This window comes from Hylobates moloch, unplaced genomic scaffold (genome assembly GCF_009828535.3).
Source record: "Hylobates moloch isolate HMO894 unplaced genomic scaffold, HMol_V3 SCAFFOLD_5, whole genome shotgun sequence".
Taxonomy (NCBI): domain Eukaryota; kingdom Metazoa; phylum Chordata; class Mammalia; order Primates; family Hylobatidae; genus Hylobates; species Hylobates moloch.
In genome coordinates this window covers 115,132,461-115,148,876 of record NW_026652280.1, presented here as the reverse complement: position 1 = coordinate 115,148,876, position 16,416 = coordinate 115,132,461, and the positions used below count along the sequence as shown (strand labels likewise).

The 16,416-nt window shown below is 39.0% G+C and overlaps 1 protein-coding gene across 12 annotated transcripts in view; it reads right to left on the bottom strand.

The window, feature by feature from the left end:
• ST7L (suppression of tumorigenicity 7 like) overlaps positions 1–16,416 on the bottom strand; it is a 99,871-nt gene that overhangs the window by 29,474 nt on the left and 53,981 nt on the right. For 10 of the 12 annotated variants that reach the window (XR_009213668.1, XM_032154988.2, XM_058439456.1 and 7 more), the window contains one exon: positions 983–1,133. The exons of 1 other annotated variant lie outside the window; for it this stretch is intronic. Coding sequence is in view for 10 of the 11 variants with exons in the window: in XM_032154988.2 (XP_032010879.1) it covers positions 983–1,133 (151 nt within the window). In the remaining variant the exon portion in view is untranslated. The remainder of the gene's footprint in view (positions 1–982; positions 1,134–16,416) is intronic. One more of the 12 variants, XM_032154985.2, reaches the window with a different exon arrangement.

Sequence of the window (16,416 nt, the reverse complement as noted above, 5' to 3'; positions counted from 1 at the left end):
CAAAACAGAACAAAAATTACATAATTCCACTTACATGAGGTACCTAGAGTAGTCAAACTCATAGAGACAAGGTAGAATGGTGGCTGCCAAGGGCTAGAGGGAGGCAAGACTGGGGAGTTATTATTTAATGGGTATAGAATTTCAGTCTGGGATAATGAAAAAGTTCTGTAGATGGATGATGGTGATGTTTGTACAACACTATGAATGTACATAATGCCACTGAACTATATACTTAAAATAGTTAGAACTAAATTTTATGTTGTATATATTTTACAATAAAGAACAGGTTGATATTAGTTATGAAGAAAATAATTTCATATTGTATACATCTGAAAACAAAACGAGACCAATTTTTAAAATATTAGAATAGCTCAACCACATTAAAAAAGTTGTAAGTCAGGCCAGGTGCAGTGGCTCATGCCTGTAATCCCATCACTTGGGGAGGCTGAAGCAGGCGGATCACAAGGTCAGGAGATCGAGACCATCCTGGCTAACATGATGAAACCCCGTCTCTACTAAATATACAAAAAATTAGCCGGGCATGGTGGCAGGCGCCTGTAGTCCCAGCTACTTGGGAGGCTGAGGCAGGAGAATGGCGTGAACCCAGGAGGCGGAGCTTGTGGTGAGCAGAGATAGCGCCACTGCACTCCAGCCTGGGGGACAGAGTGAGACTCTGTCTCAAAAAAAAAAAAAAAAAGTTGTAAGTCAAAGGGCCAAGTTTTCATTTTCTTTCCTTACAAATATGTAACTTAAATTAACATATGGCAGAATACCATAACAGTTTCTCATTCTGCTTTTGTGGGATAATATAACATTATGCATTTCTACCAATAAACCAAGTATCTCATCACTGATTTCCGTTTGAAACCAATCTGAACAACAAATCCTTATGGAAACCCAGACAATCTCATTTAAAAAGACTGCCTGTGAATTCAATGAATAGTTAGAGAGATTAGTGTTACTTTTGGAAAAGAATACTTACTGCCTTCCCATGTACACTGTAACAGATTAAGAGCACCTTCTATTCGTTTCCAGTGCTGAAGATGAAAGAAAGCATAGGCAATTGCTTCACTATCACCCCGTTTCAGAATGTGTTCTGGAGGTAAAATTAAACTTTTCATTTCTAATAAATACTGAAAGAGTAACACACACACACATATACACACAACAGAAAAAAAGAAAAATTAAATTGTGTTAAATTCAAACACCCACAAAAATGTAGATTCAAAGTGTTAGAAAGTCAAACTGATTTTTAAAAAACTAACTGAAATGACATGAAGATACTGATAACATGTATAAAATGCTTATATATGCAAATTATGAAAACCAGAATATTTCTATAGGTAAAAATAAGGTGATAAATGACATATGTGTGGCCTGGCTAAATGGAAACTTGAGCTGAGGAGATGTGAGAGTGAATATTTATTTTTCCAAAAAGGAGTTAAATGTAAAAATTACACTTTTTTTTATTTTTTAAATTTATTTTTTATTTTTAATGAAGCCATTTCCGACTGAAAGGAAGAATATAAAAATTATGAAATCCAATTTTGGAACAATATTTGTGCAATTCTTTTTTCTCTTATTTACATTTTATAGGTGAAAGAACTTAATTGTGGAAAAGTTCAATTAAATTCATATTTACTAAGTTCAAAGCACTGTGGTTGTTAGGGAATACCAAAGAACACTCTGCCTGTTCTCTGGAGCTACATAATGCAATGGAAAAGACAGATTTCTTAAGTGACTAATTATAACAAGACTACGGTAAGGACTTTATCAGAGGTATAAACAATGTACAAGGCCGAGTGCAGTGGCTCACACCTGTAATCCCAACACTGTGGGAGGCCGAAATCATGAGGTCAGGAGATCGAGATCATCCTGACCAACATGGTGAAACTCCATCGCTACTAAAAATACAAAAATTAGCTGGGTGTGGTGGTGCACGCCTGTAGTGCCAGCTACTCAGGAGGCTGAGGCAGGAAAATCACTTGAACCCAGGAGGTGGAGGTTGCAGTGAGGCGAGATTGCACCACTGCACTCCAGCCTGGCAATAGAGCGAAACTCTGTCTCAAAAAAAAAAAAAAAGAAAGAAAAAAGAAAACACACAAAGAAAAGAAAAAAAAAGTGCAATATATAGGAATACAGATAGCGGTATTAATTTTTTTAATTTAGTTTTTAAATAACAGCCTTTATTGAGATATAATTCACATACCTTAGAATTCACCCATTAAAGTATACAATTCCAGGATTTTTCATATATTCAGAGATATGTGCAACTATTGCCAAAGTCAATTTTAGAACACTTTCATCACTTCAAAAGAAAATCCTGTACCCTTTAGTTACAACTCACTTCTCCCCTACTGCCCCAACCCCCTTAAGCAACTACTAACCTATCTTATATCTCTATAGATTTGCCTATTCTGGATATTTCATACAAATGGGATCATTTTGTGACTGGTTTCTTTCACTTAGCATAATGTTTTCAAGGTTCACCCACTTTGTAGCATGCATGGTACTTGTGCCTCATTTCTTCCTATGGCTGAATAATACTGCATTGTATGTATGGTATATATGTTCTGTTTATCCATTCATCAACTGACAGGTATTTGGTTGTTTTTAGCTTTTGGCTATTATGAATAATGTTGTTATAAACATTTGTGTATAAGTTTCAGAGTGAACATATGTTTTTGTTTCTCTTGAGTAAGTACCATGGAGTAGAATTGCTAAGTCATATGATAACTCTATGTTTAGGAAGTATTATGATTTAGAGGCCAGAAATAAACCACTTGATGGGATTTGACCTGATATTTACAGATAGGTAGAATGTGGATGAGTGGACTGGGGAGTGAGGAGAACAGCAGGAGGACATAAACAAAGCACAGAGCCATCTTGAATAAAGGCACTGAACCAAGAGAGCATAGTGCAGGATGCATTTAATGTGCCTGTTAAAGAAGTTATAGTTTTCTCTCAATTCTTCTTCAGATATGAACCTAAATTTTACCTTAAACTCCTAATGAAAATACTTGTACTAATATTATCATTTATAACAAAAGCAGTGTAATCACAGTTACTATACCAATCAAATGTATTTTTTATATGTAGAAAGACACAAAGTTAACTATTTCTACAGCATCTTTACTATTAGTCAACTTAAAACCTTTAAAAACTTATTTAGTTAGCTAAATACTATCTCCAAAGACTGAGACCACAATGCACTTGCCCTTCTAGAATAGGTTTGAAATTACCTCTTTGGTTCCAAACAATTTGATATCTAATTATGTGTCATAAGATCCAAATTATGTTAACTTCTCTTATAAAATATAAAAAGAGAAACATTCCAGAGGTGTCTCAAAAGATACATTCTCAGATTTCAAATTCTAGTTCCTCAGGTTGTTATACAAACTAATGGGACAACCTAAATTAAAGAGTTGAATTTGTGAAACACTTTGTAAAACTGCTACAAGCAATAAGACTCTAGGAAGACTCTTAAAAACAAAAAGCTGTAGTGGTTTCAAAATTTAAGCCTTAATTTATTTAATCAATATACATGCACTCCTCATATCTAAAATAATTTTTCGATTTATGAAATGTACCTTTCCAACAATTACTAAGTTTAATGCCCATCTTTAATTACTCTTACTCTTGATGTCTTTGGCTCTGTTCTCAAAGTGTAAGAATGTAGTCTGCTCATCAATTTATTTTAGCAGATGTCACAAACTATGAGATTATTTACTAATCCAGTTTGGGGACTTAACATTTCCCATTCAGTTTCTTAAAGGAATGCAGCAGAGGTTGTGTCTTGGTCAAGCAAAGCCCATTTGATGCCTGGTTGGGTTCTCTCCCCTTAGTGCTTTCGGCCTATATTCAGGAGGGTAATATTCTTTCTAATCCCCTCTAATCCTTGCCCATTTTTTTAAAACACAGTAAAAGATCACTCGCACCAGGGGCTGTGGGAAAATGGACTCAAATAGCTGACCTCTGACATGACTCCTTATGTTCTTTGCAAGCTCACTAAGAGCTTCTTCAGTAGGAAGCAAAGAAAATGTGGCAATCACAGTGGAATTGTCATCATAAAAAGAATACTGAGTTTTCAGAAGAAAACTGCATAATACTTAAACCAGGTTCTTTCTATTAAAATTGTTTCATTTCACAGACAAGAGACAAAATATCCCAAATCATTTTCAGTGAATTTCAGAACTCCGAAGCCTTAAACCCCAACATGTTAAGTATTTAGTATATTCATAAACATTTAGCAAACGTAAGCAAAGATATTCAGTTAACAATTATTAAGTAAAACTTACATTACAAAAAATATCAATTTGATGTGTCAAAAAATACTTCTATTTATTTATTTTTGAGACGGTGTCTTGCTCTGTTGTCCAGGCTGGAGTGCAGTGAGTGGCTCAATCTTGGCTCACCACAACCTCCGCCTCCCAGGTTCCAGTGATTCTCCTGCCTCAGCCTCCCGAATAAGCTGGGACTACAGGCATGCACCATGATGCCAGGCTAATTTTTGTATTTTTAGTAGAGATGGAATTTCACTATGTTGGCCATGCTGGTCTCGAACTCCTGACCTCGTGATCCACCAGCCTTGGCCTCCCAAAGTGCTGGGATTACAGGCATGAGCCACAACGCCCGGCAAAAAAAAATACTTTTTTAAACAGCAACTATATACCTAAATATTTACTGTTTAATAATCTGAGTGATAATTCAGGTGGTAAACACACATGGCATACTTATTAAGAAATTATACTTCAAGATTTTATATTAAAAATATTTTCTATTTAATCATTTTAAAAATCTTCCTTGGTTGGGCACAGTGGCTTACACCCGTAATCCCAGTACTTTGAGATGCCAAGGCAGGTGGGATCACAAGGTCAGGAGTTCAAGACCAGCCTGGCCAAGATGGTGAAACCCCGTCTCTACTAACTATACAAAAATTAGCCAGGCGTGGTGGCGGGTGCCTGTAATCCCAGCTACTCGGGAGGCTGAGGCAGATAACTGCTTGAAGCCGGGAGGCGGCAGTTGCAGTGAGCCGAGATCGTGCCACTGCACTCCAGCCTGGGCCAGAGCGAGACTCTGTTTCAAAAAGAAAAAAAAAAAATCTTCCTTATGCTAGCTTATTTTTTATTAAAAATAATTATTTGTTATTTATTATTATTGGTGGTCCTACCCACCAGCAAATATCCTTTCCAATTTGACTTTAAAACAAAGCAATTTTTCGGGCTGGGCGCAGTGGCTCACACCTGTAATCCCAGCACTTTGGGAGGCCGAGGTGGGCGGATCACGAGGTTAGGAGATCCAGACCATCTTGGCTAACACAGTGAAACCTCGTCTCTACTAAAAATACAAAAAATTAGCTGGGCATGGTGGCGGGCACCTGTAGTCCCAGCTATTTGGGAGGCTGAGGCAGGAGAATGGCGTGAGCCCGGGAGGCGGAGTTTGCAGTGGGCCAAGATCGCGCCACTGCACTCCAGCCTGGACGACAGAGCGAGACTCTGTCTCAAAAAAACACAAAAACCAAAAACCAAAAACAAAAAAGCAATTTTTCAATTCCTGATTAGACAGTAAAATAAAAGTTGATCCCCAAAATATAAGAGAAAAATTTCAATTTAAGGAAAATGTATATAAATTATAAGATTATTATTTATCTCCTTCACAAACTGCTACTCAGGAATTTCCGCTACCTAGCATAGGCTGTAACTTATTCACTATGAAAACCATATCCTTAAAATTCTACTACCATGCCTAGCATATTACACTAAAAGCAAGTATTAAAATACTTATTGGCCAGGTGCGGTGGCTCACACCTGTAATCCCAGCACTTTGGGAGGTTGAGACGGGCAGATCACCTGAGGTCAGGAGTTCGAGACCAGCCTGGCCAACATGGTAAAACCCTGTCTCTACTAAAAACACAAAAAATTAGCCAGCCTGTAATCCCAGCTACTTGGTAGGCTAAGGCAGGAGAACTGCTTGAACCCGGGAGGCGGGGGTTGCAGTAAGCCGAGATCATGTCATTGCACCCCAGCCTGGGCGATGAGAGCAAAACTACATCTCAAAAAAAAAAAAAGAAAAAAAAAACTATTAACTGAGTTAATCTGATAAATACAGCTGAAATGTCTTCAAATTCATATTTATATTTTAGGTTTTACCAAAGACATATTTTAATTCTCTGGGAAAACTAATACCAAATGCAAAAACAAAAAACTCTGCAGCCCAGACTTTAATTTTCTAAGAAGAATACAAAAGACTAAAAACTGACCAATGATTTTTTTCAGTCTTTTTCTGCTTAGTAAAGTATATACTCAGTGTACAGAAATGGAAACATAACAGAGCTAAGTAGTAGAAAATAGTATGTTTGGAGAACAAAAAAATAAAGAAACTAAAGACAGGGCATGGTGGCACATGCCTGTAGTCCCAGCTACTCAGGAGGCTAAGGCAGGAGGATAGCTGGACCTCAGAAGTTTGAGCTCCCTGCCTCAAAAAAAAAAAAGACAATAATCTGATTTATGTTTGTCTGGATTTCTTTTTTTATGCATAATACATTTTGTACCTCCCTTCCTGTCTCTATATAGACCTAACTTTTTTTTTTTGGAGATGGAATTTTGCTTTTGTTGTCCAGACTGGAGTGCAATGGCATGATCTTGGCTCACTGCAACCTCTGCCTCCCGGGTTAAAGCGATTCTCCTGCCTCAGCCTCCCGAGTAGCTGGGATTACAAGCATGCACCACCACACCTGGCTAATTTTGTATTTTTAGTAGAGATGGGGTTTCACCATGTTGGTCAGGCTGATCTCAAACTCCTGACCTCAGGTGATCCATCTGCCTCAGCCTCCCAAAGTGCTGGGATTACAGGCATGAGCTGCCTGGCCAATCTAACATTTTTAATTGTTGTATGATATCATAGTTAAAGCTGAGTTATTTCATAATATAGTAAATACGGTCATGGTAAAATAACACTGTCATCTTTAAAAGGTAAAAAATGGTATTATTAAGCAAAACTTGTAAAAATAGTTATGTAAACTGGCTTAAAATTTTCAAGAAATGATGGTTCTAAAACTTTACTTTTTTTTTTTTTTGAGACAGGGACTCACTCTGTCACTCAGGCTGGAATGCAGTGGTATGATCATAGTTCACTGCAGCTTCGACCTCCTGGGCTCAAGCAATCCTCCCGCCTCAGCCTCCTTAGTAGCTGGGACTATAGGCGCACAACACCACATTTGGCTTTTTAAACTTTTTTGTAGAGATAGAGTTTCACTGTGTTGCCCATGCTGGTTTCTAACTCCTGGGCTCAAGTGATCCTCTCATCTTGGCCTCTTGTGCTGGGATTACAGGTGTGAGCCACTGTGCCCAGTCTACTTTCTTTAACTTAGATAGACTTTTAAAGCAATGCAGTTCCAAACTACAGACATGTCTGTTTCTAAGTGTTTACTGAGTGTCTACATAGGCTAGGAAGAGTGTTGGACATTAAATGATAAGTAAGACAAGCGCCCTGCTTTTGTTCACAGGGAACTATGGGAGAAACATATAAACAGATATGATTGAGATACTGAAGGAACAGAGAAGAGAAAGCCATTATCTCTTCTTGGGAAAACTAGAAAAAACTCCTTATAAAGGAGACAACAGATGAGCAGGGTCTTAAAGAATGAGTAGAAATTTGCCAGGTAGAGAAGACAATGGCAGTGAGATATGATGAGGCATGACCAATCCAGGGAACAGTGACAATGGACATAATGAGCAAAGCAGAACTGGCAAAGAATAAGGCTGGAGACAGATACTGGCCCAGAATATGAAGGGCTTTTATAGGTGTAATACTAAGAGGTTGGTCCTTATCCTGTAGGCAATCGGGAACAAGCAGAGGTCTTTTAAGACTTGCTATTTAGGTAGATAACTCTGGCAATAGCTGGAATGGAGAAGGGCTGATGGCAGAAAGATGAGTGAGGAATCTGTTTTAATAGTCCACACAAGATACGGTAAAGTATTTGAGATTCTTTCTATATCTATCTCTGTATGTTTAGAAATGCATAGAAAATGTGGGCCAATATATACATCAAACAGTAACAGGTGGTTACTTCAGAGAAGTAGAATTGGGAGGGAGAGAACAGGAGATTTCCACTTTGTAAATGTCTGAAGAGTCTGAATTTTTAAAAAGTACCTATTACTTTTGTTATAATAATAATATATTTTTTAAAGTACAGGTAATGAAGGCAAACAAGGGTCAGTGACAGTGGGGATGAGATAGATGGCTAGATCTGAAAAACATTTCAAAGGTTATAATATGAGTTGGTAATTTGGAAATGGCAGAGGTAAGGGTTAATGAAGAGGATAATGAAGCCATAAATCAAAATATAGAAATAAATGAGAGGCAGTTTGGCAGTCTGAAGAAAAGACTTAACAAATTTTAAAAATTCTGTTTGAGACACATTAAAGTGTTTGAGGTACTTATCATGTGATTTCCACAACTAGATGGAAATGCTAAGTCTACAGACAAAGAAAGACGCCAGAGATAAAAGACACAGATTTGGAAATTATCAGCAAATAAAACATAGCTGATGACACAAACCAAAGCTAGGACCTAATATGTGCTATTGGACCTTCCATATTACCTCTGACTCAGCCTATTGTGTCTGTAATGAGAAACTGTTTGGGACAATTTTAACTAGCATTCAACTATGAACAATACATTCAAATGAGTAAAACAAGAGAGTTTAGCCTGTTGCTTTTCACTAAAAATATAATTATTAAGTCTCCTTTGGAAGCTATGGTTAAAAAGACATAATGATGTATGGTCTAGTGGTTTCTTTTATGACTCTAAAGCCCTATGTATGCTTACACTCAAATTTACTTTAATTTTGAACTGCTTTGATCTTTATAATTTATCTTTAGATTACTTTTTTCTATTACTTTGTAAATCTTACAACAGCTTTTGACCAAAAGCAATATAATTCTGACCTGAAGTAATGATAATGCTTTATAATCTTCCTCTTAAAAGCAGAGGTTAAAGAAAAATCTCTCTGAAGGCATCTGAAATTAAGGTACTTTGCTCTTGATCAGTCATGCACACAAAGAACCAATTTATCTCTGCAATTAGTTTTCTCAGTGCACATTCTATGAGATTGGACAGGCAGGGCGAATGCAGAGTCCACATTGGTATGTATTGGGGGAGACTAAAGACAGTTCCCAGATAGAAAGCAAACAGAACTGCTATGTGAATACACTGAAAGAAAACATAATACTACCTAACAGTTTCAGGAGCAAAGTAAAGTGACTTATACTAAACGGAAAAGGAAAGGAGGCTGGAGAGGGCATTTGCTACAATAAAACCCCTTTCCACATCATCCTACAGAGCCACACCTCGATATAAGCATTTCATATCTCAACTCTTCTACTTAGGCCACAGTACAACACAAGGGAAAGGCAAAGGTTTCATTGTGCTCTAAGTTTGGGTCACAGACTTCAACACTTCTCCTTTGCTCTCTTTACTCCTGCTATGCCACTCGGAATGTCAACTGAGCGCCTGTTTCCCTTTTATCTTTTATATATGCCAGCACTATGATATAAGTAGTTCAGCCAATGAAATGCAAATCTGCTGCTAAAGAGCTACTATCAGCTGGGCGCAGCGGCTCAGCACTTTGGGAGGCCAAGGCGGGTGGATCACCTGAGGTCAAGGGTTCAAGACCAGCCTGGCCAACATGGTGAAACCGTCTCTACTAAAAATACAAAAATTGGCCAGGTGTGGTGGCAGGCGCCTGTAATTCCAGCTACTTGGGAGGCTGAGGCAGGAGAATCGCTTGAACCCAGGAGGCGGAGGTTGCAGTGAGCCGAGACCGTGCCATTGCACTCCAGCCTGGGCAACAAGAGCAAAACTCCATCTCAAAAAAAAAAAAAAGAGCTACTATCCTCTAGGGTGGATAAGACTCGTAACATTCTACAGGCTTCCATTTCTGATCAACCAGAACAAATTTTACTTTCTATGTATCAATTTATTTTTAAAACTTCCTCTGCACTTAAAAGTCTCCAGGTATAGTCTACTTCCTTGGCAGCACAACACTAAAAACAAAGTTTTATTGTAAAATAAGAAATAGTATTATTTATTATTATTATTATTATTATTATTATTATTATTTGAGATGGAGCTTTGCTCTTGTTGCCCAGGCTGGAGTGCAATGGCGCGATCTTGGCTCACTGCAACCTCTGCCACCCAGGTTCAAGCGATTCTCCTGCCTCAGCCTCCCAAGTAGCTGGGATTACAGGCGCCCACCACCATGTCCGGCTAATTTTTTTTTTCTTTTTTGTATTTTCAGTAGAGACAGGGTTTCACCATGTCGGCCAGGCTGGTCTCAAATGCCTAACCTCAGATGATCCACCCATCTCGGCCTCCCAAAGTGCTGGGATTGCAGGCGTGAGCCACTAAGCCCAGCCACAATAGTAACTTTTAAATGCTACAGATAGCATATTCCTAAATATGTACTCCAGTTATAGGGATTTACTAAACACACTTTTGTTATTGTTTTGTTTCTTACTGCTCTACTTTACTCTTGCCCTAAGGGCTTCTTCCGTAAGACATAAACTGTTTTCAGGGTATTGTAACTAATTCAAATTAGCTATTACCTAACTATTATTATGTTATTAGCTAATTCAAATTAGTTAATTCCTAACTGTTTTCAATATCTTCACCATTACCTCATCTCAACAAAGGAATCCCCCAAACCTTATACATTCTAAGGCTACAAACACTAAAATAACATCCACAAAGAAACAAACACTGAACAACTCAAAGAAGATGGGCCAGGCACGATAGCTCATGCCTGTAATCCCAGCACTTTGGGAGGCCAAGGTGGGCGGACAGCTTGAGCCCAGGAGTTCGAGACCAGCCTGGACAAATGGCAAAACCCCATCTCTACAAAAAATACAAAAATTAGCTGGGTGGCATGCACCTGTAGTCCCAGCTACTAGGAAGGCTTAGGTAGGAGGATCACTTGAGCCCACCAGGCTGAGGCTGCCGTGAGTCATGATCATGCCACTGCACTCCAGCCTGGATGACAGAACAAAACCCTGTCCTAAGAAAAAAAAAAAAGGTACAGAAATGAAGTGACAACCACCATGAAAATCACTAATAGCCTGACACTCAGACACTGTGTTAAGCACTTCACATACATTATCTAAGTTCATCAGAAGGCATGATACTTATACAATGCTTTCCATGCTAAGTCAACTTCTTTTTTCTTTATTGAGGCATAATTTTAAATACATAGATCCTAAATATGCGGCTTGATGAGTTTTGACAAATGTAGACAAGTAATGCCCAAATCAAGACATATTTTCTTTTAGTTCTTTTTTTTTTTTTTTGACAGTCTTGCTCTGTCATCTAGGCTGGAGTGCAGTGGTGTGATATAGGCTCACTGCAACCTCCACCTCCTGGGTTCAAGTGATTCTCCTGCCTCAGCCTCCCAAGTAGCTGGGACTACAGGTGTATGCCACCATGCCCAGCTAATTTTTTGTATTTTTAGTAGAGATGGGGTTTCACCATGCTGCCCAGGCTGGTCTCGAACTCCTGACCTCGTGATCCGCCTGCCTCAGCCTCCCAAAGTGTGGGGATTACAGGCACGAGCCACCGCGCCTGGCCATCAAGACATATCTTCTTTCACTCCAGGAAGTTCTCCTCTCTAGTTAATGTCTCACCTGACCGCCTGAGGCAAACAGTGTTTTCATTTCTACCACCACAGATCACTTTTGCCTTTTCTTGAACTTCACATAAATGGAATCATTCAGTAAGTACTTGTTTATATGTCAAATTTTTGGTTTCATTCATGTTTTGCTTGTATCAGTAGGTCTTTTTATTGCTGAATACCACTGTATTGTAACTTACTTATCTATTTACCTATTGAAGGACATTGGGATTGTTTCTAGTTTGGGGCTATTATAAATAGAACTGCTATGATATTCATGTTCAACTCTTCTTGTGGACATAATGATTTCATTTCTCTTGGGTATATACCTTGGAGTAGGATTGCTGGATCACAGGTTGAAGGATATATTTAATTGTATCAGAAACTGCCAGTTCTCCAAAGTCACTGTACCATTTTGTAATCTTAGCAGCAGTGTATGAAAGTTCTGACTTCCATATTCTTACTGAAATTTTATCAGTCTTTTAAATTTTAGTCATTCTGATAGATGTGAAACTATTACTTCACATTTTATATTGCATTTCTCTGATAACTAATAATGTTGAACATCTTTTCTTTTTTTACCTGCTTCATTTTACCTCCATATGAACATCTCTTTATGTGTTATTGGACATTCCAATATTTTCTTTTGTAGTATCTGTTCAAGGCTTTTGCCCATTTTTTAATATTGTGTTTTTTAATATGTATATATTTTGGATATGAGTCCTTTGTCAGATAAACATATTACAAATATTTTTTCCTGTCCATGGAAAAAATGGACTTTTTGTCTTAACACTAAGATGAGCAGACTTTTAAAATTTTGATAAAGTTCAATTTATAATTGTCTTCTCTTATAATTGCCTTCTATGTCCTAGGAAATCTTTCTTTACCCTCAGCTTTCAAAGACAGTCTTAGATGTTTTGGTCTCGATGTTGTATAGTTTTAGTTTTTATATTTAGATCAATGACACATTTCAAATTAATTTTTGTGTATGCTATGTGAAAAAATTCATGATTCCCCCTACCACATTTAGATAACCAGATGTTCTAGTACCATTTGTTGAAGTTCCATTTCCCCATTGAACTGCATTGGTGCTTTTGTCAAAAATCAATTGATAGTATATATGTGGATGTTTTGTCACATATATGACAGTATATATGTGGATCCATTCTGTGATTTTGTTTTTTATAGTAATTATTTTATATTTGAATATAAAATAAAATTTAGAAGAATTCAGCTATAGTATGCTTACTTTAAAAATCATCAATAAAATATTACAGCAAGCTATTGTTAGATCTTCAAGTTGGGCGATATTATTCTAACTGATGTGTGAAGTGTCATACCAACAATAGTTACATCTATAGTAGATCACTAACACTCAGGGATCTAACGTTTATAATTTCTACTCTTTGTGGGAGCTCCAAATACCCATGATTTATAGCAGGCATCATTTTGCTAAGGCACAAATTTGAATAACATGCTTTGAGGCTTGTGCACATGTGAATGATGTACGTAATGAATACATCTAGCAGGCTCTTCAGCATCCGTATCTCAGCAAGGTTTGTGACCCATTCTCATGTTTATATTTCATAGGTGAAAATACATGTAATAGTGGTATTTTCAAATGTGGATATTCACAATGGTTCTGGATCACATTAATCAAGAGTGTCAATGGTCTACTGTAATAATAATGTTTTTTGTTGTTGTTTTTTTTTTTTTTTTTTTTGTGAGACAGAGTTTCGCTTTGTCGCCCAGGCTGGAGTGCAGTGGCGTGATCTCGGCTCACTGCAAGCTCTGCCTCCTGGGTTCACACCATTCTCCTGCCTCAGCCTCCCAAGCAGCTGGGACTACAGGCGCCTGCCACCACACCTGGCTAATTTTTGTATTTTTAGTAAAGACAGAGTTTCACCATGTTAGCCAGGATGGTCTCGATCTCCTGACCTTGTGATCCGCCTGCCTCAGCCTCCCAAAGTGCTGGGATTACAGGCATGAGCCGCTGCACTGACCAATAATAATGTTAAAGAATACCTTACAATAAAAAGATAAATAGAATACCTTTAATTTAAAAAAACAAAAAAACAAACAAAACAAATTTAGGCCAGGCACAGTGACTCAAGCCTGTAATCCTAGCACTTCGGGAGGCTGAGGCAGGAGGATCCCTTGAGCCCAGGAGTTTGAGACCAGCCTAGGCAACATAGGGAGACCCTGTTTTTTATAAATATAAATATATATATATATATATATATATATATAACAAAAATTTAAAAATATGCAACTTGAACATATATCTGTCCAAAGAAAAAATACAGCCAATAAACATATTAAAGTGATGCTTAATATCATTAGTCATTAGGGAAATACAAAACAAAACTACAATGAAATATCACTTTATACCCATTGGGATAACTATAATAAGAAAGAAAGATAATAATAAGTGTTGAGACAAATGTAGAGGAACTGGAACTCACACATTGCTGAGGGAGTGTAAAATAATGCAGTTACTCCGGAGCCAAGATAGCCGAATAGGAACAGCTCCGGTTTACAGCTCCCAGCCCGAGCGACACAGAAGACGGGTGATTTCTGCATTTCTGTTTCAGGTACCGATTTCATCTCACTAGGGAGTGCCAAACAGTGGGTGCAGGACAGTCGGTGAAGCACACTGTGCGTGAGCCGAGGCAGGGCGAGGCATTGCCTCACTCAGGAAGCGCAAGGGGTCAGGGAGTTCCCTTTCCTAGTCAAAGAAAGGGGTAACGGACGGCACCTGGAAAATCGCGTCAGTCCCACCCTAATACTGCACTTTTCCAACGGGCCTGGAAAACGGCACACTAGGAGATTGTGTCCCGCACCTGGCTTGGAGGGTCCTATGCCCACGGAGTCTCGCTGATTGCTAGCACAGCAGTCTGAGATCAAGCTGCAAGGTGGCAGCGAGGCTGGGGGAGGGGCGCCCGCCATTGCCCAGGCTTGCTTAGGTAAACAAAGCAGCCAGGAAGCTCGAACTGGGTGGAGCCCACCACAGCTCAAGGAGGCCTGCCTGCCTCTGTAGGCTCCACCTCTGGGGGCAGGGCACAGACAAACAAAAAGTCAGCAGGAACCTCCGCAGACTTAAATGTCCCTGTCTGACTGACAGCTTTGAAGAGACTAGTGGTTCTCCCAGCGCGCAGCTGGAGATTTGAGAACGGACAGACTGCCTCCCAAAGTGTGTCCCTGACCCCCAAGCAGCCTAACTGGGAGGCACCCCCCCAGTAGGGAAAGACTGACACCTCACTCGGCCGGGTACTCCTCTGAGACAAAACTTCCAGAGGAACTATCAGACAGCTGAATTTGTGGTCTCATGAAAAGCCGCTGCTCTGCAGCCACTGCTGCTGACACCCAGCCAAACAGGGTCTGGAGTGGACCTCTAGTAAACTCCAACAGATCTGCAGCTGAGGGTCCTGTCTGGTAGAAGGAAAACTAACAAACAGAAAGGACATCCACACCGAAAACCCATCTGTACATCACCATCATCAAAGACCAAAAGTAGATAAAACCACAAAGATGGGGAAAACACAGAGCAGAAAAACTGGAAACTCTAAAAAGCAGAGCACCTCTCCTCCTCCAAAGGAACGCAGTTCCTCACCAGCAACGGAACAAAGGTGGACGGAGGATGACTTTGACGAATTGAGAGAAGAAGGCTTGAGACAATGAAACTACTCTGAGCTACGGGACGAAATTCAAAACAATAGCAAAGAAGTTAAAAACTTTGAAAAAAAATTAGAAGAATGGATAACTAGAATAACCAATGGAGAGAAGGGCTTAAAAGAGCTGATGGAGCTGAAAGCCAAGTATCGAGAACTACACGAAGATTGCAGAAGCCTCAGTAGCAGATGCGATCAACTGGAAGAAAGGGTATCGCTGATGGAAGATGAAATGAATGAAATGAAGCGAGAAGGGAAGTTTAGAGAAAAAAGAATAAAAAGAAATGAACAAAGCCTCCAAGAAATTTGGAACCATGTGAAAAGACCAAACCTACGTCTGATTGGTGTACCTGAAAATGACGGGGAGAATGGAACCAAGTTGGAAAACACTCTGCAAGATATTATCCAGGAGAACTTCCCCAATCTAGCAAGGCAGGCCAACATTCAGATTCAGGAAATACAGAGAACGCCACAAAGATACTCCTCGAGAAGAGCAACTCCAAGACACATAATTGTTAGATTCACCAAAGTTGAAATGAAGGAAAAAATGTTAAGGGCCGCCAGAGAGAAAGGTCGGGTTACCCACAAAGGGAAGGCCATCAGACTAACAGCTGATCTCTCAGCAGAAACTCTACAAGCCAGAAGAGAGTGGGGGCCAATATTCAACATTCTTAAAGAAAAGAATTTTCAACCCAGAATTTCATATCCAGCCAAACTAAGCTTCATAAGTGAAGGAGAAATAAAATACTTTACAGACAAGCAAACGCTGAGTGATTTTGTCACCACCAGGCCTGCCCTAAAAGAGCTCCTGAAGGAAGCACTAAACATGGAAAGGAACAACCGGTACCAGCCCCTGCAAAAACATGCCAAACTGTAAATACCATCGAGGCTAGGAAGAAACTGCATCAACTAACGAGCAAAATAACCAACTAACATCATAATGACAGGATCAGATTCACACATAACAATATTAACTTTAAATGTAAATGGGCTAAATGCTCCAATTAAAAGACACAGACTGGCAAACTGGATAAGGAGTCAGGACCCATCAGTGTGCTATATTCGGGAAACCCATTTCAC